At 51.6% G+C, this 22,397-nt stretch overlaps 1 protein-coding gene across 1 annotated transcript; it reads right to left on the bottom strand.

Annotated features, from left to right (window-relative positions):
• Positions 1–14,601: 14,601 nt before the first annotated feature.
• Pck1 (phosphoenolpyruvate carboxykinase 1, cytosolic) lies at positions 14,602–20,803 on the bottom strand. Its single transcript, NM_011044.3, has 10 exons — positions 20,705–20,803; positions 20,264–20,528; positions 19,760–19,941; positions 18,972–19,175; positions 18,512–18,699; positions 17,776–17,938; positions 16,740–16,964; positions 16,516–16,647; positions 15,788–15,883; positions 14,602–15,684 (listed from the first exon to the last, which is right to left on the bottom strand). Exons 2-10 carry the CDS (start codon positions 20,485–20,487, stop codon positions 15,230–15,232), a joined length of 1,869 nt encoding a protein of 622 aa, NP_035174.1. The 5' UTR covers positions 20,488–20,528; positions 20,705–20,803; the 3' UTR covers positions 14,602–15,229.
• Between the last annotated feature and the right edge of the window lie 1,594 nt (positions 20,804–22,397).

The following is a 22,397-nucleotide window of genomic DNA, read 5'->3' as shown; positions in this document are numbered from 1 at the left end:
CCCGAATCCATTACCAGTTAAAGCACAGCTATTATTTTTACAGCCGTGCTCAGAAATGGCTTGCAATCTCTAATTTGCTAAATTGATGTGTATATTGACTAAATAAATATTCGGCACGAAGCCCGCGTCCCCTCCACACTTATTAATCCTCGGGAAATGGAAACACAAGACACGAAATGAGCTTCTGCTCGGAGCTGCAGACAGGAATACATTATGTTGTTTTCCTGAGTGTTCAGGGACTCGCATCGCTGCAGCAGAGACCAGCCAATCAGCAAGCTCCAAGTTTTCCATGACGCACTTGTCTGCCCAGGACGTGCCCAGGTTGCTAAGGCTCTTCTGAAGTTTAGAACAAGAAACTTTTACCTCTTGAGGGGGGGGGGGTGAGGGGGAAACAGCTTTAGAGGGGGTGTTTAGGGGGTTTATGCCTTCAGTGTTTGCAAGAGAAATCAGAACGACTGTCAGGGCCCACAAGAGTCTCTGGCAACAGCCTCTACCCTTCCATGGAGATATTAGCTTCCTTGGCTTGGGGGAGAGAAGGCAGCCCCGTGGGGAAGGGGCCCTGACCTTGGTTGCTAAGCCCCTAGGTTGACAGCTGGTTGCCATGGTGATGCTCATTTGATTCTTTCCTCACTGGGGCAAGGCCCACTGTGAGCTACCACTCTAAGCTGGCTTGTGCCATGGTTTGCAAGGAGCCCAGCGTTGGGAAAGAAGCACTACAAACAGGGAAGTGAGTGGGCCCAGCACTTCCCTTTTGCTCAGCTGGAAGAATGCAGTTCCTCAGGTGTGAACATTGCATCTCACATCCCCTTGACCCAGAGCAGAAGCTTCCTCCCTGGGCAGACTCTGGGCCACTCCAAAGGGGGCATAGGTCCACAGTCTTCCTCTGAGACAGGCCTCTTCCCTGTCCCCAGCTGTGCCCTGGAGCAAGTGCCATACTTTGTTGAGTCTGTTTCTTGATGGCCATGCTTGAGAGTCATGAAGGGATTGCCATGGCAATGCTCCCAGCACCTGACCCATGTAGGTTGGCTGCCACCAAAGTCAAGGGGCAGACATCTGCATTCAGATGAAGTCCAGGCAATAGGAATAGCCAGTGCAAAGGCCCTGAGGACAGCAGCCTAAGATGACAACAGAGAGGCAGACAGTGCTGGTCACACAGTCCTTTGGCTGGTGGGAAGAGGGATTGCACCCCAATGTAGTGACAGGCACAGGAAGCTTGGAGAGGGTCTGTCTGAGTCTCAGCCTTCATAGTCTCAGGCCCCACTGCAGCCCTGTGGAGCTCATTCTGATCAGCTTGGGGGCTCAGGAGGCTGTATGAGTTCTGCAGAGTACGCAATTCTCCCTCAAGATACCATCTGACCACAAGCCATTAAAACAGCCAGCACCTGCAATTGGTGAAGACATGAACAGAGGCCCCTTGGCTCATAGAGATTTGGGTAGGAGCTAGGAGGGGCTTGGACTCTAGGCTGTACCCAGAAGTTCCTCATAACCCACCTCCCAGCATCTCATTTAGATTTATTGGCTCAAGAGAACATTCTAGAAAGACTAGCTCAGACTCCCATTAGCCTTTCCCTAAACAAGTCCAAAGAGACAGAGCCATGAGAAGGAGAAGTCAGTGTGGTCACATGGAGGGAGCTTGGCGGTTGCAGGGGTGGAGTGGCGGTTGGGGTGGAGGTGGAATTGAGTTTGCTCTGAGGTCCCAGCCCCACGTGCATCCACTGTCCAGAACATGAAAGCCCAACACTGCTTGGCTCGGAGATGTCGGTCACTCTCAGGGCATGGAATGTTCTAGGCCTGGATCTGAGAGGGGGCTGTTTTCTGTTGCCTACCCTCATCCCTCACCCTACAGAGTCCTTTGCAGTTGATATTTGTGTCTTACAGAGATGGATTGTACTGTCACAAGTGTGTGCCCAGGGGGATCTGCCTTGGTCTGGGGTCTGCAATTGGCTCTTCCTCTCTGCGGATTCCTGAGTTTCTAGGCAGAAACAGAAGTTCTGGGTGTCCAGAGTACCTCACTCTGGGGAGGGAGGGAGCCAAGGGCTTCTGAGGCCACCGCGCACCTTCCTGCAGTGATCCATCTTGCTTCGGCAGGGCTGGGGAATTGCTTGGAGGCGAAGCCGCATCTTGAATATTCATCTGATTTATGGTCGCTGCCGACAGTTTTATGAGTCCACCCACCGCTCCCTCCAGCCGGCCATCAATCTTCCCCTAGACGGGGCCTCTGCCAGCAGCTCATGAATTAAAGAGGCCCCTCCGGCCCTCAGCCCGCCGCCCTCCCCGCGGCGCGTCGTGCCGCCCTCCCGCCGCAGCCCTCAGCCCTCCGCCCTCCCCGCGGCGCGTCGTGTCGGGACCTGACCAGAAGTCACAACACTGTGGTGTCTTGCTGCAGTGGCGGCTCTGGCGACCTTGGATGACTCTCCCTGGTTGTTTGTTTCAAGTGAGAGCAAGTCACATGAGCCCTGAGGCCACCTTGCTCAAACTCTGAGACTCAGTTTCCCTATCTGACAAGGAGAGGGCATGCATAACCCAGTTCCCTCTGTTTATCTAGGTAGGGTCTAAGGCAGGGAGTGGGGCTGTGTGCCAGAATACAGGTTAGTGCAGTTAGCATTGCTGCCAACATGAGTGGAGGGGCATGGAGGGATGGATATAATGTAGAAGCAAATGTACCCTGGATCTGTGGGAAGGGGCTCTTTGAAAGCCTGGCTCTGGGGTGCCCTCAATGGGTTGGGGGTTTGTGGGGATTTGCCAGGACATAAATGTAAACTCCGTTTTCATTCTAGACTTGAGAACCCACTCTAGTTCATCCCTTGGACAGGGACCCCAAAAGAAATCCTGGGCCACTTGGTCCCAGAGCCCCTCACCTACCATTCAGCTAAAATAGGATGGGCTAGCCTGTGCCTAGTCACCAACACTGGTCAAGCCTGAAAGAGAAGGGACTGTGACTGGGTGGAGGTGAGAGGTCCCCCTAGTGGTCAGCAGGACACTGGGTTTCTGTGGCCTTCTAGGGAGCAGCCTGTCTTAAGTGTCCTCAGTACTGGGCTCCCACACGTCTCAGGGCCCTGGACCATGAGCTGGGGATCAGAGAGAGGAATAGGGAGACAATCCCTGGAGTCACTCAACATGGCCCACTTCTCCATTTGGCCCTCAAAAGACCCTGAGCATTGGTCCCCACGTTTGCCTGTGAGGAGGGTTCAGAAGACAAGCTTAGAAGAGCCTCCAAACCCTGGATGTCACCAGCCCTTCCACAAGGCCCAACCTCACCACTGTGGGCCTCAGTTTCCTCCAGTACAAAATAAGGTCCACAAGCCCTGTTCCAGCCAGAACACTGATTTGGGCTGCCTCTGAAGAAGCTGTCCCTGAGTTGGCTGAGCATACAGACCCTATCTCCAACCACAGATTTGGTTATGAGAGCAGGGGGTGGGGGTGGGGGGGGCTTGGATAGAGGTGAAAGATGGTGAATTCCAGTGAACAATTCCTGAAAAGGGATAGAAGAAGTAGGCCAGATGTCACAAGGGATAAAGTCTCACCATCCGGAATCAGCAGGAGGTTCCTGACCTGGACTTTCACCCCTGCTGACCACGCTGGCACCAGCTGTGTTTATTCCATGGAACAGTGCTGGGGGCTGGGCACAGGGCAGCCTGGGATGGTGGCTTTCTATATCACCTATGAGTCCCTCTTAGGAGCAGAAGTACAGACAGGTAGAGAGGGCCATGAAGCCCAGCTCCCCTCCCTTCTGCACTGCAGATGAGGGTGACAGTCCAACCTTTCCTCCCAGATGGCTCTAAGAGCTCCTTTGCAGCCTCATTGAAAGAGGATAGAAAGAACACCCAAGTAACTGTGATGAAAGGAGAAAGTGGTTGGGAAATCTACAGGCAACAGAGACCCCTAAGAAACCAAAGCAAGTCATTGGCTTTAGAATACCACTAGATAGTTAAATGGAGGTATCCATGGACACTCAGCCCATACCCATCCCTCTAGCCATCCAGCCATCCCACCAGGCAGCCAAATATCTACCCACCTGTCCACCTACTCACCCATCCATTCATCCATCCATCTGTCCACCTGTCCATCCACCCTTGCACCCATCTATTTGTCCATCTAGGCATCCATTCACCAGTCTATCTACCCAATAGTCACTCCATCCATCCATCCACTCTTGCACCTGTCCATCTGTCCATCCATGCATCCATTCACCAGTCTACCCACCCATTAGTCATTCTATCCATTCGTCCATTCGTCCATCCATCCATCCATCCATCCATCCATCCATCCATCCACTCTTGCACCTGTCCATCTGTCTATCCATGCATCTATCCACCAGTCTATCCACCCATTAGTCTCACTATCTATCCATCCATCCATCCATCCATCCATCCATCCATCCATCCATCCATCTATCTGCCCATTCATCTGTCTCTCCACCTGGCTGCCCATTCATTTATTGCCCAGTCATCCATCCTCCCATCCGTTCATCCATTCTCCTATGAATCCCAATTGCACATGTGTGCGTAGGGTAGTGGCAGGTGCTTGGCCACATAGACAGCTAGACAGATGGGTGAGTGAGCCAGGAAGTGAAAAGATGGCTGGCTTAGTGGGTAGATAGATTGTAGGTAGATGGATGTTCCAACAGCCGGTTAGATGGATGAACAGAGAGACTGCTAGCTGGCTGGGACCATGCTCTCCATGCTAAATTGTCTTGTTCCCCCAGGTTGGTAGATCGCAGTAGCTTTAGCCCCTGCCTGATGCTTGCCAACATTACGCAGACCGCAGGGGTGCAAGACACAGCTCTCACAGTGTCATTATTACTGACTCCTGGAGTTCACCAACTCACAGGGTAACAGGATGACATTTTATGTTCCCTCTAGCAGTACCTGGCCTTTCACTGAACATGGCACCCAGCTGTTTGCTTGCTAGCCTCCCCTTGGAGGGACACTCAAGCCCCTGCAGTCAGGGGCCTGATTTCCAGGATGAGGGGACACCTAAAGACTCAGGCACCTCCTGCAGCTGCCTGGCCTTAGCCTCTCCACAGCTCCACCAATCTCCTTAATTACCCTTCAGTTAGGGTTTAATTTATCATTCGGTGGCAAAGCTATCGCTGGAGAAAGAGTTTCCCTGGCAACCAAGTTTTTAAACACAAGATTCTCTGTGTTTTAAAAGCCAGTTCTCATCTAATTTCCTCCCTGGAAATTAACTTGGAACTTGTTGGGTGCTGGAAAGTTCTGCCTAACAGCAGGCCGGCACTTATGTGTGAAGCCATCAAAGGCCCACTCTGTCCCTGGCAAGGGCCAGGGCTGGGAAGTGTCTGTTTCCCTCCATCTCTTTGTTCCAAAATGGCCATTACAAATTGATCATGGGGACTTGGCTTGGCCACCAAGCCACTAGTTATGCTGATAGCAGCTGGCTTCTGACTTCCGGCTGCCCGGGTTCCCTGGAGGTTAGAGCTGGGGACATGAGCCTTGATGTAATGAGAGGAAAGCCAGACTTCTGGGCCTGAATGCACAGTCACTACAGACCTCATCTCTCCAACTTGAGAAGAGCAGCCAGGGAAGAGGGCTACTCTGGACACCTCACCCCCACAAACCTAACTCCCTAACAAACAGAATACAGCTTAGGTCAGCCATATGGGTGGCTTTTCACCAACTTCCCCAGTGTAAGGTTGGGCACAGTACAGTTCTCCTGTCCTTAAGGCCTCAATCCATCCAGTGGGCCACCACTGATGCAGCTTCTCCTCCATTGATTCTCCATTGCACCCCAAACCCAGAGGCTGTGTTCCATGCATCAACATCTTAGAATTCCATGTCATCCCATGGACTACTCAAGAGTGCTCCTCATGGCTCCCAGCTCTTCCTGGGCTCCCTGTGTGCCTGTGTTTTAGTGGTGACAGATGTACTGATGGCATATGGAAGAGCTATGATGGTTCAGTTGCTGTCTTAGTGATAAGGTGGAAGGCAGACTGAGGATAGGCACAGGGGTTATAACTGGTCCATGGAGGGAGATTGAGTGAGTGGAGACTGAAGGCAAGAGGGTGAAGGCATGGATGATGTAGAACATCTAGACGCATAGATGGTTGGAGAATATCTACATAGGTAACCAAATAGAAGGGAAAGGAGTCAACAGGCAACAGGGAGAGAGGGAAGGAGGAAGAAGGGGGAAAAAGGAAAGCTGGCTGTCTGAATAGGCAGGTTGAACGATGTGTAGGTAGATGCATGAGTTGGTGCTTATATGGATAGGTGGATGATGAATATGTAGGTGGAGGGCTATGTGAATGGGTAGATGGTAGGATGGGCAGATGGATGAACGGGTAGGTGGTTAGGTTAATGGATGGATAGATGAGTGGGTGGGTGGGTGGGAGGAGTAGATGAATGAGTATGTGGGCATATTGATTAGTAGATAGGTAGATGGATGGGTAGGTGTGAGGGAAGATTGGTGGATGGATGGATGGATGGATGGATGGATGGATGGATGGATGGATGATGGGTAAATGGGATGGATAGATGAATAGATGTATGTGTGTATGTTTTGATGGATGGCTAGAGGGATGGATGGATGGATGGATGGATGGATGGATGGATGAGTGGCTGGGTGAATGGATGGAAGAATAGATGGATGGTAAGTTAGTACATATGTGGATAGACGGGTGAGTGGATGGATGGATGGATGGATGGATGGATGGATGGATGGATGGGTAGATGAGTAGATTATGTATGTATGTATGCCTGTATGGATAGATGGATAGATAGTTGGATGGATGAGTAGATGGGTGAATGTGTGAAAGAATAGATGAATGGGTGGATGAGTCAATGGATGGATGGGTGGGTGGGTGGATGGGTGGATGGATGGGTAGATGGATGGGTGGATGGGTGGAAGATCAGATGGATGGTAAGTTAGTGGCTATGTGGATAGATGGGTGAGTGAAGGAATAGATGGGTGGATAAGTGCTTGGATGAATTCACAAGGCACACCCCAGAGACACCCACTTTCAGCTGCACAGACTTTGTTGCCTACTCTGGAGTGTGGCCCAAAAGTGACCAGACAGTTCAGAGTGCAACAGAAGTGAGAACCTGTGAGTCTTACACACACACACACACACACACACACACACACACCGTGAGTCACTCTTGAAATGTTGGGACTTCAAGAAGTTTGTCAATGACCCCTAGAGAAGGAGGGATCTTCCTGCGGGACCCACTCATTAGAAAAGCCAATCCCCATAAGCTCATTTAAGCACTTGGGCTGACTCTAAGTGGCAGGCAGTCAGAGGACATTTGCTGACTATTCATTGGAAAGTGATGGATTGATCCTGGCTATCTGCCATGGCAGAGAAGCATGACTGACTGGGGACAGCAGAGGCATCTTCACTCAGTGCCCAGTGCCCCGCTGAACTCCATCAGCACTGGGAGATGCTGGGTCTCTCATCACTGCCCTCTTCTCCATGGCTATGCAATGGCTATCCCTAGTGCACAAGAAAGTCCAGGAGACATGTCTCTTCTGCTGGTACTATACTCAGGAAACTGCAAGGTCTACCCACATCTGACCCGGTTGGTATTGAGGGCACAGGGATGACTCGGATTTTGACCCAGGTTCTGGGAGACCATTTGTCCACAAAGTCAAGACAACCAGTAGGAGGGCTCCCCACCCCATGGCGCTGTTGAGAGACTGAGTGACAGAGCATGCCTGTTCTGCAGAGAGTTAGAAGGACATGGGGACTTGATCCTTTTCAAGAAGGAAGATCCTCACCGAGAAGCCAGAGAAGGGTGTGGTTCCCTTCTCGCCTCTCTCCCTCAACTCCAGCTGCTGTTTTCAAGTTCTCCTCAGGCCCAGAAATTGTGAAGATGCTAGCTAGCCAAGGCTAGCCAGGGAGCTGGTGTTCCCGGATGGGACTGTCCACAGGTCCTGAGACAGGGCAGCCTGTATCATTTTGCAGACTTGTGACAGTAGGTTTAGGGCCACAGGTTCCCAAGTGCTGCACCCTAAAGATGAGCCAACCTTTCCAACATGACTCCAAGCTTCATAAAACTCTCTTCTCCACTTTTCCCACCACACTCCTTCCCCGGCAGGAAGTGAGGAGGCATCAAGAAGACAAACTCACTTCTGCTTTATCTATAAAGTGCTTAGCTAAGTGTTTGGCATACAGTAAGTGCTCAATAAATAACCATTATTAAGGGAGGGTGCGACGGGGGAAATCGGACAGATCAGAATTTAATTCAGCCATGTAGATTTATTGTGCTTCTGCCCAAGGTGGGGGGTGGAGACAATGACTGTCTTGCCTTCCCATCTCTCTCTGCGGCTGACTTTGCGGCAGAGTCCTCTCATCCCCTGCGGCCTGTTGGAAGAAAAAACACAGTAAGAAGAAAAAGCCAATCTGGCATGCTTGACTGCGCCCTGTCTCTCCTGCCCACTGCTCCCTTTGACTTGATGTTTAATTTCCCGGGGTCAGAAAGAAGCATTGTCAATGATCCCCGTTAATTCAAAATGTAAATTTCATCTCCTATCAGCTAATGGCGTTCAGCTCCACTTTACATAAGAGGGGAGCAACTGCCGTATGAACGAGTCAGGAAGCCCCTGGCTCCCTCTTCTCCAACCCTCGCCAACCCTTCAGACAGACAGCCCTGGCCTCTGACCACCGTGCGGCTAGATCTGAGTTCACCCTTGAGATAGAGTGTTCTATTAACGATGGGGCATGGGGCAGGGGATGCATGCCAGCCACAGGGGATGGGTTTAACCCAAGAAACTCCAACTGGACCAAACCGGTCTGGACCATACCGGTCAGTCCTGAGCAACTCAGGCTCCCAGGTCTACTTACCAGGACCCAGAGCCTCAGCCTGGACAGGGAACTTGTCGATAAGCAAAACTGAGTGCACGGGCCTACCTTTGCCCAACCCTGGAGAGCTGCCCCATACTCTGTGGGATGGCATCTGACATGGTGGCCAAGGTCTTTGGGTGACAAGATCCCAATGCTGTCCTCTCACTAGCCTCTGGGACACCAAACAGGTTTCTTTCCACCTCCCTGATGGGTTCTCCCAAAGCCAGCCCGGTGTCTTATCGTCAGGCCTAAATGGTTCTGCAAGCCCCTGGAAGGGCAGCCTGGAGGCTTCTGCCTGTCTTCTTCCAGGGTCGGAAGCAGACTCTGGCCTAGGACAAATGGTGAAAGGCTCCTGACTCTGAGGCCAGCCCTTCCCAATGGCAGCACAATGGCTAACCCTGTGGCTTCCTACTGATGGCAGGACTGGTGAGGGTCCTAGGCGCTGGACTAGGGTCTCTTTCCTCCGCTTAGAAGGAACACCTACCTGGTCAATGTCTGTGCCTGGAACCTGAGAGACCTGGTGGTCTCAGCTCTGCCACCTGCTGGCTAAAGGACTTTTTGCTGGACCTGACTTCTTTGGCCTTAGTTTCTCTCCTTTCTTTCTCCCTTTTCTTTTCTTTTCTTTTCTTTTCTTTTCTTTTCTTTTCTTTTCTTTTCTTTTCTTTTCTTTTCTTTTCCTTTCTCCTTTCCTTTCTTTTCTTTTCTTTTCTTTTCTTTTGTTCATTCATTCATTTTTATTACTTAAATATTTATTCATTTACTTATTTATTTCCTTATTTTGTTTTTTTCAAGACACGGTTTCTCTGTGTAGCCCTGGCTGTCCTGGAACACTCTCTGTGGCCCAGGTTGTCCTCGAACTCACAGAAATACACACCTGCCTCTGCCTCCCAGGTGCTGGGACTAAAGGCATGTACTACCAAGCCCAGCTGGCATTAGTTTTTTATCCAGCCATTAATGAGATGACTTCCTAGGAGGCTCACAGGCCTGGAATTAAGTGGTCTTGAACCTGGGAGCCTGAAGTAAGCTTGTGGCTGTTCCACGGCTTTGAAATTTGCCATTTCTTCTAGGAAGAATTCCTTCGAGACACAGATATCTCTCAGCAGGTGACAAATGCTGCTCTCCAGCGCTCTCTTTGGAAGGCAGCTGGTCTCTGATGTGCGTTAAGTGAATGCTTGTTTATGTTTTTTTTTCTTTTTTAAAAACAAACTTTATGAAGCTATAATTTAGATACCATAAAAGCCACCCATTAAAATGCATGATTTAATGGATTTTAATATATTCACAAAGCTGTACAAACTTCCCTAACAATCTGCCTTGCAATGTTTCCCAGAGGAACTTTGTACCCTCCGAACACTGCCCAGCCTCCTGCTCCCTGGATGCCTGGTCACCACCAACCCACCTCTGTCTCCCAGACTGGCCTGTTCTGGTTTTCACAGAGATGGAGTCACCCAGCACTTGTGTCTTTGCTGACTGGCTTTTCTGCTTACAATAGAGAGTGTGGTTGTTGGACCGAAGCTGTAGCTCGGTTAATAGTGTTTGTCTAGCAGGCGCTGACTGGGTGACTCCTCCGTGCCACGTACCCTGGTGAGGTGGAACACACCTGTGGTCCCAGTGCTGAAGGGTAGCGGCAGGAAGATCCGGAGTTCAAGATCACCCTCTGCTACACAGAAAGTTTAGAGGCCAGGCTGGACTACACGGACCATGTCTAAGAAAGAAGGAAGAGGAGGAGGAAGAGCAGGAGGAGGAGGAGGAGGAGGAGGAAGAAGAGGAGGGAGAGGAGGAGGAGGAAGAAGAGGAGGAAGAGGAGGAGGATGAAGAGGAGGAAGAAGAAGAGGAGGAGGAGGAAGAGGAGGAGGAGGAAGAGGAAGAGGAGGAAGAGGAAGAGGAGGAAGAGGAGGAAGAGGAGGAGGAAGAGAAGGAAGAGGAGGAGGAAGAGAAGGAAGAGAGGGAAGAGGAAGAGGAGGAAGAGGAGGAGGAAGAGGAGGAGGAAGAGGAGGAGGAGGAGGAAGAGGAAGAGGAGGAAGAGGAGGAGGGAGAGGAGGGAGAGGAAGAGGAGGAGGAAGAGGAGGAGGAAGAGGAGGAGGGAGAGGAGGGAGAGGAAGAGGAGGAGGAGGAGGAAGAGGAGGAGGAAGGGGAAGAGGAGGAAGAGGAGGAAGAGGAGGAAGAGGAGGGAGAGGAAGGAAAGGAGGAGAAAGAGAGAGCAAAGGAAGGAATGTTTGATTTTGCAAGGGTTTGGTGCAGAGTTGTGACATTACGCCCTTCCTCTTTCCGTCCATTTTGTTTTTGTTTGCCTGTTTGCTTTTTTTCCACTGGGAATTGAACACAGGGCCTGACGTATGTTGGGCAAGCACCCTGCTCTTGCACTGCTTCCCAGACCTTGTTTTTACCTTTGATTTTTGAGACAAGGTCTCACTAAGTTGTCTAGGCACAGCTTGAACTCACTCAGAGCCCAGGCAGGCCTTGAACTTGTGATCTTCTCACCTCGACCTACCAAGCAGTGCGATGCCATCCCTGTGCCACCGTCACAGCCTCTGCTGGTACCGTTCCATGTAAGGGGACTGACCTTTGGCGCCCCCGGACAGTGGAACACGCTGGAGATAGTTGGGCGTTGGCGCTAGGGCCTGCCTGAGGGTCTTCAGAGCCCTCGCCAGTGCTGCCCTGATTTGGGGTCTGCTCTGCTCCCTATCTCTCATACCCACTGTCTCCCCTCACTCATTCCTTCACCCTCTCCTCAGGCAGAAGGGCCTGAAGGAAGTACAGAACCAGTGGCTGGTCCCCATTGTCAACAAGTTCCAAGGGACAGCTGCGGGCTGCCCGCCTCTCCCCACCCCTTCAGCTGGAAGTAGAGCCTACAAGTTTAATTATGCAATTAAAGTCATTTTCCTGAGCTGAACAAATATTTACAGCATATTTTGCTGTAAATTGCTTCTCCTGGAGAGCAGGTCTGCCACTCAGGCTGGCAAACACTGGCTCATTTGCATATCCCATTACCAAGGGGCTCACAGCCTTGCTGGACCACGGGACCTGGGGTGCAGGGGAAGAACTCTCAGGGAGGAGTGTGGACTAATGACATTTGCTGCTCCTCTGTGGCAGCCCCCAAGTCCCCACTCCATGCATTTCAGACACCTCTAAGCTTTTGTGCCCATGCTGAGGAGACCCAGATGGCTAAGAGAACGTGACTCGAGGACATGGTTCTGAGATAATTAACCCCACACTGATCCTGCCCAGATGCCCTCCTGTCATGGATACAGGGCTCCTGAAGTGTGCTTGGCCTGCATCCTGAGCCTCTCCTGGAGACCCCTTTCACTCTGCTGAGCTTCCTGTGAGAGCTAGCCAGGAAAACTTCAGGCAAAAGTTCAGGGTGGGAGAGAAGGGCACGGTTCTGAAATACCTCAGCCAACAGGTGCTCCACCTCAAGGCACAGTTTGTCCCCACGTCAGGAACTTTACACCTACGGACAGGCTCAGACTCAGTGTTTCATCAGAGGTGGGGGTAGGGGTCTCTAGACTTGATATAAATACCAGCTTGCAGCTGGGGGCTTCTGTGGAATAGCAGGTTGGGGTGAGGATGACAGGAAGTGTACACACATCATCTGCTAGCAGAACTGGTAACCCTGAGACATGAGGCCAGAGACCAGGACTCGCAGATGGGAGGGGAAATCTGGGGCAGGCGCTGCCTAGGTAGATCACTTCTTCTGTTCTAACATGACCCAGTAGCCTAGCGTGGAAGAAATACATTTTCTTTCACTACTTCTTATGGTGGGGCTTTTCCTGATGGTTCCTAGGCCTTGGCCGTGGTAGTCAGCAACTTGGCCTTCAGGGTCTGAATACTCTTCTTGGGATAGATGTGAATTCTTTTTCTTGGAAAGCAATTTTTACTTTTTTTTTCCCTTCCTTCCTTCCTTCCTTCCTCCCTCCCTCCCTTCCTTCCTTCCTTCCTTCCTTCCTTCCTTCCTTCCTCCCTCCCTCCCTCCCTCCCGCCCTCCCTCCTCTCTCTCTTTCCCTTCTCTTTTTGTGGTACTGTGGATTGAGCCCAGGGCCTCCTGCATGTTAGAGCTACATAAGAGCTACAAACAACAACCCTAGCTCAGTGCCCACCCCAGAAAGGCAGATTTGCTGCACTCGGGCTCAAACCCTTTTGTTCCTGGCTTGGGAAAGGGGGTAACTGTGACCTTCGGGCATAGAAAGAAATGCTGTTCATGGTCCCGATTGCCTTCCTTCCTTCTCGCACCCCTCACCCTGACATCTCTGAGAAGGGAGGATGGGGATGGGGGCCACAATGAACACCAAGTGCCACCCAGAGCCACAGTTGCTCATCTGAGTCAGGGAGGGGAAGGACAGGGCCCCACCGCGATATGGTTCCACTCAGCCACACCGAAGGTCTAAAGTAAAGCAGAAGAAATTACTGTCCTCTTAGACTCCCTTTCTGTGTCACACTCCTTCAGACATCCTCAAGAGAATGCAAATCTACCCATTTTACAGCCAAGGAAGTTGAGGCTCGGAGTTCCATGCAGTCGATCACCGAAGGGCACACTGAGGAAAGAGGCAGTCTCGATTTGTTGACATGCAGCTGTACTCTGTGTCACACACCCCAAGGCCTGTGCTGAGCTGGGCCATCCCGTTCATCCCCATACCTTACCGAGCTAGTACTGCCTGGGGAACATAGGTGAGGTACAGGAAGACCCTGCTGTCACGTGTCAGAGCCTGTCAGCTAGGAAAGAGGGAGGACGGTGGAACCGGAGATCAGCTCTTCCCCACAGGTGAGCCCACCTGGAGCCATTAGTGCAACATCTGCACAGAATAAGCTCCTCTTCCTGGGGTCCAGTATTCCTGGCAGGGACACAGAGCAAGGGAGCCAGCCAGGCCCGAGCTGCTTAGCTCCCCTGAGAAGCCCATGAGTAGTCCAAGGCTCTGGTTCAAGGATCCGATCCTGCTTCACTTAAAGGGGAAGGGAAGGCTCCTGAGTCCCAACCCGGGTGGATGCTCCTGGAGCCCTGTTGCACTGTGGGTCTGGGGAGGGCCCTGGAGCATTGTGGACCCGTGGAGGTGACTCTCGAAGGGAGTGGCCGGAGGTGTCTAAATAACTGTGGGAATGAGCCAGCAGCTGGGGCGTGCTGGAGGAGGGTGGCGGGATCTGAGCCAGCTCTTCCAAAGAACAACACACTCAGGGGGAGCCGACGCACCCTATAATACACTATATAAAGTTTATGGTTTGTTTAGACTCTTCTGGAACAACCAATAAACGCAGGGAGCAGAAGAGATTCAGGAAGGGCTGGAGGTTGACCTTGGGCCTACCCCTGCAATCTCCCTTCCCAGGCAGCCTGTGGCGCAGCCGCTCTGTTGAGCACACACGAAAAGACAATTAACGCTCTTCCTTCTGTCTTTTCCACACTCTCTAGGCCCGTGGAAACGGAGAAAAGTGTTGCTCATAAAAGGGCTTAAAGGCCTGTGCTTGTTCACACTGCACTTTTGGAGATGGCTGAGCCCTGAGGCTCAAACTCTCTTTAAAATTCACCTTAAACCCTCTAGATCCAGCTGTGCAAACGCACAGACCTGTCCCGAAACGCTGCCAAAGAGCGCCAACTAGTGGTAACAATGTTTTATAACATGGGAAGCCGGTGCTCTGCTTTCTCCCCTCCTTCCGGTCCCTCACACATCCCGTCCCTCATACATCTGGCCCCTGACAAGTCCCCTCCTTTCAGCTGTGAATCCCCCAGGCTCCCGGGGGAGCAAGATTAGAGCCCCAGGGTGTTTAATCAGTGTGTTCTCCCTTTCTAATAAAAACCAAAAAGAGGCAATGAAATCTACTTTTTCTATAAAAGTTTATTTTGTAATTTTTTTCCCAAGAAGTGGTCCGGATACCAATTTCAATTATGTAAAGAAAGGTAAGGAAGGGCGGTGTATAAAAATAATTTAAACATACATACTAGCAACAAAGCAACATGACTCTCTAGTTACAGCTACAAATTTGCCCAAGATTTTTCCCCAAAGGTTTTAAATATACTGTGGACAATGGGACAGACAGGCATGTACACACACACACACACACACACACACACACACACACACACACATGCTCACACAGAGACACGTTCACACACATATATACAGCTCAAGTATGTTTTCTGTGCATTTTAGCTAACTGCTACAGCTAACGTGAAGAACTGGATTCCTGAGTGACCTTGAAGTGGAACCAAAACCCCCATTGGTGTCAAATGCAAACTTCAGAGACTATGCGGTGATTTCCCCTCCCAATCTTATTTGCCCCTAGCCTGTTCTCTGTGCTACTCAACTGACTATTAAAAGGTGCTTTTCTGATCTACTCAGCATTGTGCCGCTATCTCAAAGCTGGAGCAGGCTGGCTTTCTCCTAGATCTCAGCGCATGCTGTGAGTGGGAAGGGGTGACTCTCGAGACGCCCCCATTGGGATTTACATCTGGCTGATTCTCTGTTTCAGGGCTCGGAGCTCCCTCTCAATTTCGTAAGGGAGGTCGGTGTTGACCTGGTCCTCCAGATACCTGTCGATCTCCTCCACCTCCTTCTCCCAGAACTCCTTAGAGATCCCAAACAGCTCCTCCACGTTGACGCCCCCCAGGCCTTTCAGGTTCAAGGCGTTTTCCTTAGGGATGTAGCCGATGGGCGTGAGCTTGGCGCTGTCTTCCCCTTCAATCCGCCCGAACATCCACTCCAGCACCCGGGAGTTCTCGCCAAAGCCTGGCCAGAGGAACTTGCCATCTTTGTCCTTCCGGAACCAGTTGACATGGAAGATCTTGGGCAACTTGGCTGCTGGGCGGTGGGCCATGCTCAGCCAGTGGGCCAGGTATTTGCCGAAGTTGTAGCCGAAGAAGGGTCGCATGGCAAAGGGGTCGTGCATGATGATCTTGCCTGCCACAGAGAGACCACCATTTACCTCTGACCCAATCAGGCCAGATTTCTCCCTCCCTGACAGACACCAAGAAGAGGGTTTGGGTTGTAGACTGTGACTCACCCTTGTGTTCTGCAGCAGCTGTGGCCTCAGATCTCATGGCTGCTCCTACAAACACCCCATGCTGCCAGCTGAGGGCTTCATAGACAAGGGGGACACCTTGAGCAGGGAGACAAAGATCATTAAAGACTTAGGACATCTTAGTTCTATGTCACTGTTCAACCATGCTGTATCTTTCCTTCCCTCCTTCCTTCCTTCCTTCCTTCCTTCCTTCCTTCCTTCCTTCCTTCCTTCCTCCTTCCTTCTTCCCTTCCTTCCTTCCTTCCTTCCTTCCTTCCTTCCTTCCTTTCTTGTTTTGTTTTGATGAGAAAGTTTCACTCGGTAGCCCAAGATAGCCTGGAGCTTACTCTGTAGACCAGGCCAACCCTGAACTCAAAGCAATCCCCCTGCCCCAGCCACCCAAGTGCTAGGATTACAGCTGTGAGCCACTCTAGGTCTGACAAGCCGAGTTTTCTGTTGAGTTAACCTTTCACCTAGAGAGACAATGAACAGGAAACCGCTAAGGGCAGTCACAGCAGAGAGATCACTCAGTGGAGCAGAACAACCTGAGCTACCTCAGATCACAGACCCAGAGAAGCCATTGGTGATCAGAAGGCTGGCCCTATGTTTAAAACTGCCCAGTTAGTCTGGATATAGGAGGGAGATCTTTGGAACCAGCTTGGAAAAATATTTCCTGGATTTCTTTGCATCGCCACACCCCAGGTTCCCAGCCTGAATAGAAGATGCCTCACCTTCAGGTCTACGGCCACCAAAGATGATACCCTCAATGGGTACTCCTTCTGGAGATTCCCAGGCAGGGTCAATAATGGGGCACTGGCTGGCAGGGGTGCAGAATCTCGAGTTGGGATGGGCACATGGTTCCGCTGCAAGAGAGAGAACGAGAGAGATACCCCTTAGCATGGCCCAGATAGGTGGCACCCAGAAGCCAGAGCACACAGCCTCTCGAGGGACTCACCGTCCTGCGGTCTCCACTCCTTGTTCTTCCAGGAGGTGATGGTGACTCCCGGGGCCAGCGGCTCATCGATGCCTTCCCAGTAAACACCCCCATCGCTAGTCTCGGCCACGTTGGTGAAGATGGTGTTTTTCTGGATGGTTTTAATGGCATTTGGATTTGTCTTCACTGAGGTGCCAGGAGCAACTCCAAAAAACCCGTTTTCTGGGTTGATAGCCCTTAAGTTGCCTGGAAAGTTGCAGGCCAGAGAAGGAGGTATGAATGCAAGCCAAGCATCCCAGAGTTCTTAAAGCTTTGCCAGGCTAGCTCATGTCCTAAAGTTCACATCTTTTTCTTTCCCGTCCCTAAACTACACAGCCAGCCATTTTGATCTACACACCACAGCTCAGACTCTGCAGTTTTCTGCTTCTTCACGGTTCCTAAAACACATTCTCTTCTTTTAAAAGTATTATTATTTATTTTGTGGTGTGTGTGTGTGTGTGACTATGTGAGTGTGTGTGTGAGTGTGTGTGTGAGTGTATGTGTGTGTGACTATGTGAGTGTGTGTGTGTGAGTGTGTGTGAGTGTATGTGTGAGTGTGTGTGAGTGTGTGTGTGTGTGTGTGTATGTGTGAGTGTGTGTGAGTGTGTGTGTGTGTGTGTGTGTGTGTGTGTGTGTGTGTGTGTGTGTGAGTGAGTGTTCTGGGGCACACATATGGAGGTCGGAGGATAACTTGCAGGAATCAGTTCTCTCTTCCCACCATTTAGGCTTCTGGGACTCAAACTCAGATCATTAAGCTTGGCAGCAAGTGCCTTTACCCATAGACTTGTCTCGGTGGCCCCAGCCACATCGTACAAACATGGATCTGTGCAAGCAAACAGCCTATCATGTCCCTCTCTATCCAGATGATCCTCACCGAAGGCCGGCAGGACAGCACTGCGAAGGCCTTGCTCACCCTGAATGCCCGGTGCTGACAGTTTAGGAGACTGTGGTGTAGTGTGTTTGAAGCCAGCCACTCACCAGGGGCCACCACTGTCATTGGCCAGACCTGAAGACTCACCTTGGGCATCAAACTTCATCCAGGCAATGTCATCGCCCACACATTCGACCTTCCACCCGGGCAGGCTGGGGTTCATCATGGCCAAGTTAGTCTTCCCACAGGCACTAGGGAAGGCTGCGGCCAGGTATTTCTTCTTGCCTTCGGGGTTAGTTATGCCCAGGATCTGCAGGGATGGACGGGATCAGCTTTAGTGTCTCTGGTCCTTGGCATGCATGTAGAAAACTCACAATAAAACCCATTACTCTGTATCCTTCATATGGTAAAAGAGAGAAATGAAGGGTGTGTATCTTCAACATAAACCTAGGACTGTCTTCCAAACTAGCGGAGGGTGGGAGGGGGCAGAAAATGAAAAGGAAGATGCTGAGGAATAAATGGGAGGGAGGTGGGGGAGGGGGTTGAGTTCGGTGCTGTTGTCTAAGAAAGGAAGATCTGTGTTCCTTCCTGCAGCAAAGGTCTGGGAAAGCGCGTAGGGTCTTCCCAAAGGCAGATCGCCATGATCCATCCCTCACGCATCAGGATAAACTAATGGGGTACCAAAGAATAAAATCCCCCAGGGTCACTGCAGCCCCAGTGTGTCTGAGTCCCTTTCAAAGAGACAAACGCTGGGGTACTTAGAGTCAACTTGGTATTGCTCCACTCTGCCCTCAAGTCCCCAGATGTTGGGGAACCTTGACATAGCTCACCTATGCCACCCCAGGCCCTCCAAATTTCCTCCCAGGGTTCCCTGACCACATACCAGCATATGCTCCGCCAGCCACCCTTCCTCCTTAGCCAGACGGCTGGCGATCCGCAACGCAAAGCATTTCTTCCCGAGTAGTGAGTTCCCACCATATCCGCTTCCAAAGGAGATGATCTCTCTGCGGTCCGGGAGGTGGGCGATCAGGGTCAGCTCAGGGTTGCAGGCCCAGTTGTTGACCAAAGGCTCTGCAAACAAGCAAGCCACAGTGAGCTTGTGGTGCACATCCCTGCCCAAGTCTCCAGGCTGGCCTCGAACCAGCTACGGAGCTGAGAAGGACCTGAAACTTCTGGTTCTCCTGACTCCTGCGTGCTGGGGTGGTAGGCCTGACCCAGCATGTTCAGTTTATTTGGTGTCTGGGATCAAACTCAGGGCCTCATGCACGCCAGGAGAGCACCCCACCCGCTGAACCCTTCCCCAACTTCTCCCTCCACCTTCGATCTGGAAAGAATGTACTTACTTTTTAAGGGGAGAGGGCACCCCACAGAGTGCAGGCACTTGATGAACTCCCCATCTCCCAGGGCCTCCAGCACAGATATGCCCATCCGAGTCATGATCCGCATGCTGGCCACCACATAGGGCGAGTCTGTCAGTTCAATACCAATCTTGGCCAGCGGCGAGCCCAGTGGCCCCATGCTGAATGGGATGACATACATGGTGCGGCCTGCAGAGGCGGGTGGGCAGAAATAGGTAAGAAGTCACGGAGGCCCACTGAGCATCCTCGGCTCCTCCTCCTAATGGTACCCACAGCCGTGTCTTCCACATCATGCCTTTTGGCCACGAACCTCTGGTCTAGGAGGCCGTCGGAAACTGCAAAGTGCTGAAATTAAACTTTTCATAACCCTCCTGTTTGGCAGCTTAACATCCACATGGGTGGGAAGCATTTTATGTATTTTCTATTTTGTCTATTAAGGATTGAACCCAGGGCCTTGGAAATTCTAGGCAAACACTCTACCACGGAACCATAGCTACAGCTACCTTTTGAGTTTTTCTTTTGAGACCAAGTGTAAATTGCTCAGGCTGGCAGAAACTTGGAATGCTCCTGCCTCGGCTTCCGTGTCTGGGCTGACAGGCCTGAGCCACCAGGACTTGCAGAGAACATTTTAATATTCCTGTGTGTCACCACCCATGAAACAGAACCAGACAGTGCACTTCACACGTGGGCCACGCTTTGCAGCTCAGGTCGCCATTAGGAACATGAACTATGTACACAGCACACTGTCAGGCCTGGGGTCTGGTCTCACCCACCTTTCATGCACCCTGGGAACCTGGCGTTGAATGCTTTCTCAAAGTCCTCTTCCGACATCCAGCGGCCCAGCTGGCTGAGGCCAGTTTTGGGGATGGGCACTGTGTCTCTCTGCTCTTGGGTGATGATGACTGTCTTGCTTTCGATCCTGGCCACATCTCGAGGGTCAGTGAGAGCCAGCCAACTGAAAAAGTCACAGGGACTCCTTCAGCAAGGTATCCTCGGGGATGTACCTCTCTTGCCCACGCCAGGTCCTTCCAAGCCTTGCGGGAAACAAGGACAACAGGAGCTTGACCAGGTGGACATTAGCTAGACTGTGACCTGGCCCTGGGGAAAGGAGTTGCTTTGTATAGTTATCCAGAATCTAGTGGCTGGCTATGCTAACCTCACAGGGCATCTCTTAAGCTTCTCAGGTGTTTGCTACGGCAAGGTCTTCATTCTCCAAACGCTAAGAAGATAGAGTTAGGGAGGCTGTGGGCCAGAGAGTTAGGGCTGAGGGGACTCACCAGTTGTCATATTTCTTCAGCTTGCGGATGACACCCTCCTCCTGCATGTGGGCCAGCAACTGCCCGTACTCCTCCTCGGAGCCATCGCAGATGTGGATATACTCCGGCTGGCACAGCTGAGCATTGCCTTCCACGAACTTCCTCACTGCCTGGGGCAGGCTGTCGAGGCTGCCCTGGATGACCTTGGCAGAGAAGTCCAGACCGTTATGCAGCTGAGGAGGCATAATTGCAATGGTGTGGAGAGAGGCAGGAACTCTGGTGCCACCTGAAACAGAAAAAGGGACTCATGAACACCATGGAGCACCCATGGGCCCCTTCTCGGTCCTTCCGTAGACTTTGCATGGGTTGCAAGTGGCTAGGGAGCCATGGCTGTCAGGGTAAAGAACATGAGTGGGCCCCTCATTGTATTTTTGGAGAGGTGAATGAAATGACCCTGCCTACCTTTCTTCCTTTTGGAAGGTCTGGATCAGAGATCGCTGAGCGCCTTGCCGGATTTCCCCTGTTGACCGAGGGTGTGTTCCCAGAGGGAAGGCCAACTGTGCTTGGTAGCCCGCCCTCCTTGCTTTAAATACTATATAGAAGGGAGGACAGCCCTGCCCCTCAGCTGGACCCGGAGGCTCGCCTCTGACGTAAGGGGCAGGCCTTTGGATCATAGCCATGGTCAGCACGGTTTGGAACTGACTTAACACAATAAACTCCAGGGAGATAATGATTGAACTTGTGGTTGTTAATGAATGTTGGGAGGCCTCAGGCCCCTCTATCAGCCATAGTGAGTCCTTACACAACATTTGATTGACTAAACTTTGACCCTGCCTGTTGCTGATGCAAACTGCAGGCTCTTGCCTTAATTGTCAGGTGGGGGTCAAGGGCAGGCCTAGCCGAGACGCCTCTTGGACTTCATATGTTGCTGGCTGCACATTTTGTGTGCCGGTGGCTGCTGGTTGTCAAAACACCACAGCTGTGAGGTGTCACTCCCACGGCCAAAGGTCATGAGAAGGAAATTCAGCTCTGAGCCATGAGACTTCTAGATAATGTCTGTACCTGCTGAGTTAGCTGGGGTGTGTTACCTCACTAGGTGTGTGGTGGATTCTCTGGCCATCCCAAGATGAACACTGCAGAGATTAGGAGTGGCTGTAAGCTTTGTTCTGACAGGACAATACCTGACTCACAGTAATCACTCATACGTACATACTGACCCCTGCTCTAAATGTTTTCTGTCATATCATTCATTACTACCTCTTGAAATGGAACTCTGATGATCCCGGGTACAGACCAGGAAACTGAGGCAGAAAGGTCACTAAACAGGTCCCAGCCGGCTGGCGAGAGCCAGAAGAGTATGCATCAGGCAGGCTGGGCTACAGAGGACTGTGGGGTCCCTTGGGAGGACTGCTGTCTGTTGTAGACCCTTCAGTGTCTTCTTCAAGAAGTTCTGCGTTAGACACCATCACCCTTGGAGCTGCCTGGAATCGTCTTGAATGCCCAAGTGTCTGGAGAAAGGAGGGGAGGGGGCTTGGCCGTGCTGCTGGGTGGCACTTGAGCAACAAGACCTTTACCACAGTTGTAAAGACTTCTCTGCGAGCCACAGACCTTCATGCCAATTGAGCGAGCTGAGAGCTTGCTTGTCGGAGTTCAGAAGTGAGTGAGAAGTCAATGGGAGAGAGCCCATGGGCAGGCCCGGCTCCCACAGCTGGCCTCAGAGTAAGGGGCAGAGACATGGCCCACTTCCCTGTAGGCAGGAGGATGGTGACAGGCAACTTTGTGACTCTGCTTACTAAGACTTGTGTCAGATTTGAGGCACTGTGAGAGCCATCCCAAACAGAGTGCTTTTGGCCTGAACTATGGGGGCTTGACTCACTCTGCAAAGCTGTGTGAAGAGCTACTGCCTCCTGCACCCCAACTGCCAGCATTCTGGGGGTCCGTCCACTGGACCTTCCGTGTCGGTACAGAAGAAGTGGCTTCCTCTTCAGGTCACTGAGACTGCTCATGAAGGGTGGCCTCACCCTATGTAAACTATAGGCTGTCAACCCAGCCAGAGTGTCCTGCTCAGTGTCTCCATATCAGGCACGGGCTAAACCAGCCTTTCCAGTGCACACTTCCTCTGAGAGTCTTGGCCAGTCTCCACTCCACTGCTAAA

This window comes from Mus musculus, chromosome 2, assembly GCF_000001635.26.
Source record: "Mus musculus strain C57BL/6J chromosome 2, GRCm38.p6 C57BL/6J".
Classification (NCBI taxonomy): domain Eukaryota; kingdom Metazoa; phylum Chordata; class Mammalia; order Rodentia; family Muridae; genus Mus; species Mus musculus.
This window is presented reverse-complemented; position numbering and strand designations above follow the sequence as displayed.

Excerpts from the sequence above, each read along its gene's own strand:
- Pck1 (NM_011044.3), bottom strand. The coding sequence starts at position 20,487 with ATGCCTCCTCAGCTGCATAACGGTCTGGACTTCTCTGCCAAGGTCATC. Across the intron at positions 18,700-18,971 it reads GTGCCCTCTCCCCTTAAAAA|AGCCTTTGGTCAACAACTGG; the intron begins GTAAGTACATTC and ends GCTTGTTTGCAG. Across the intron at positions 17,939-18,511 it reads GGCTGGCGGAGCATATGCTG|ATCCTGGGCATAACTAACCC; the intron begins GTATGTGGTCAG and ends CCATCCCTGCAG.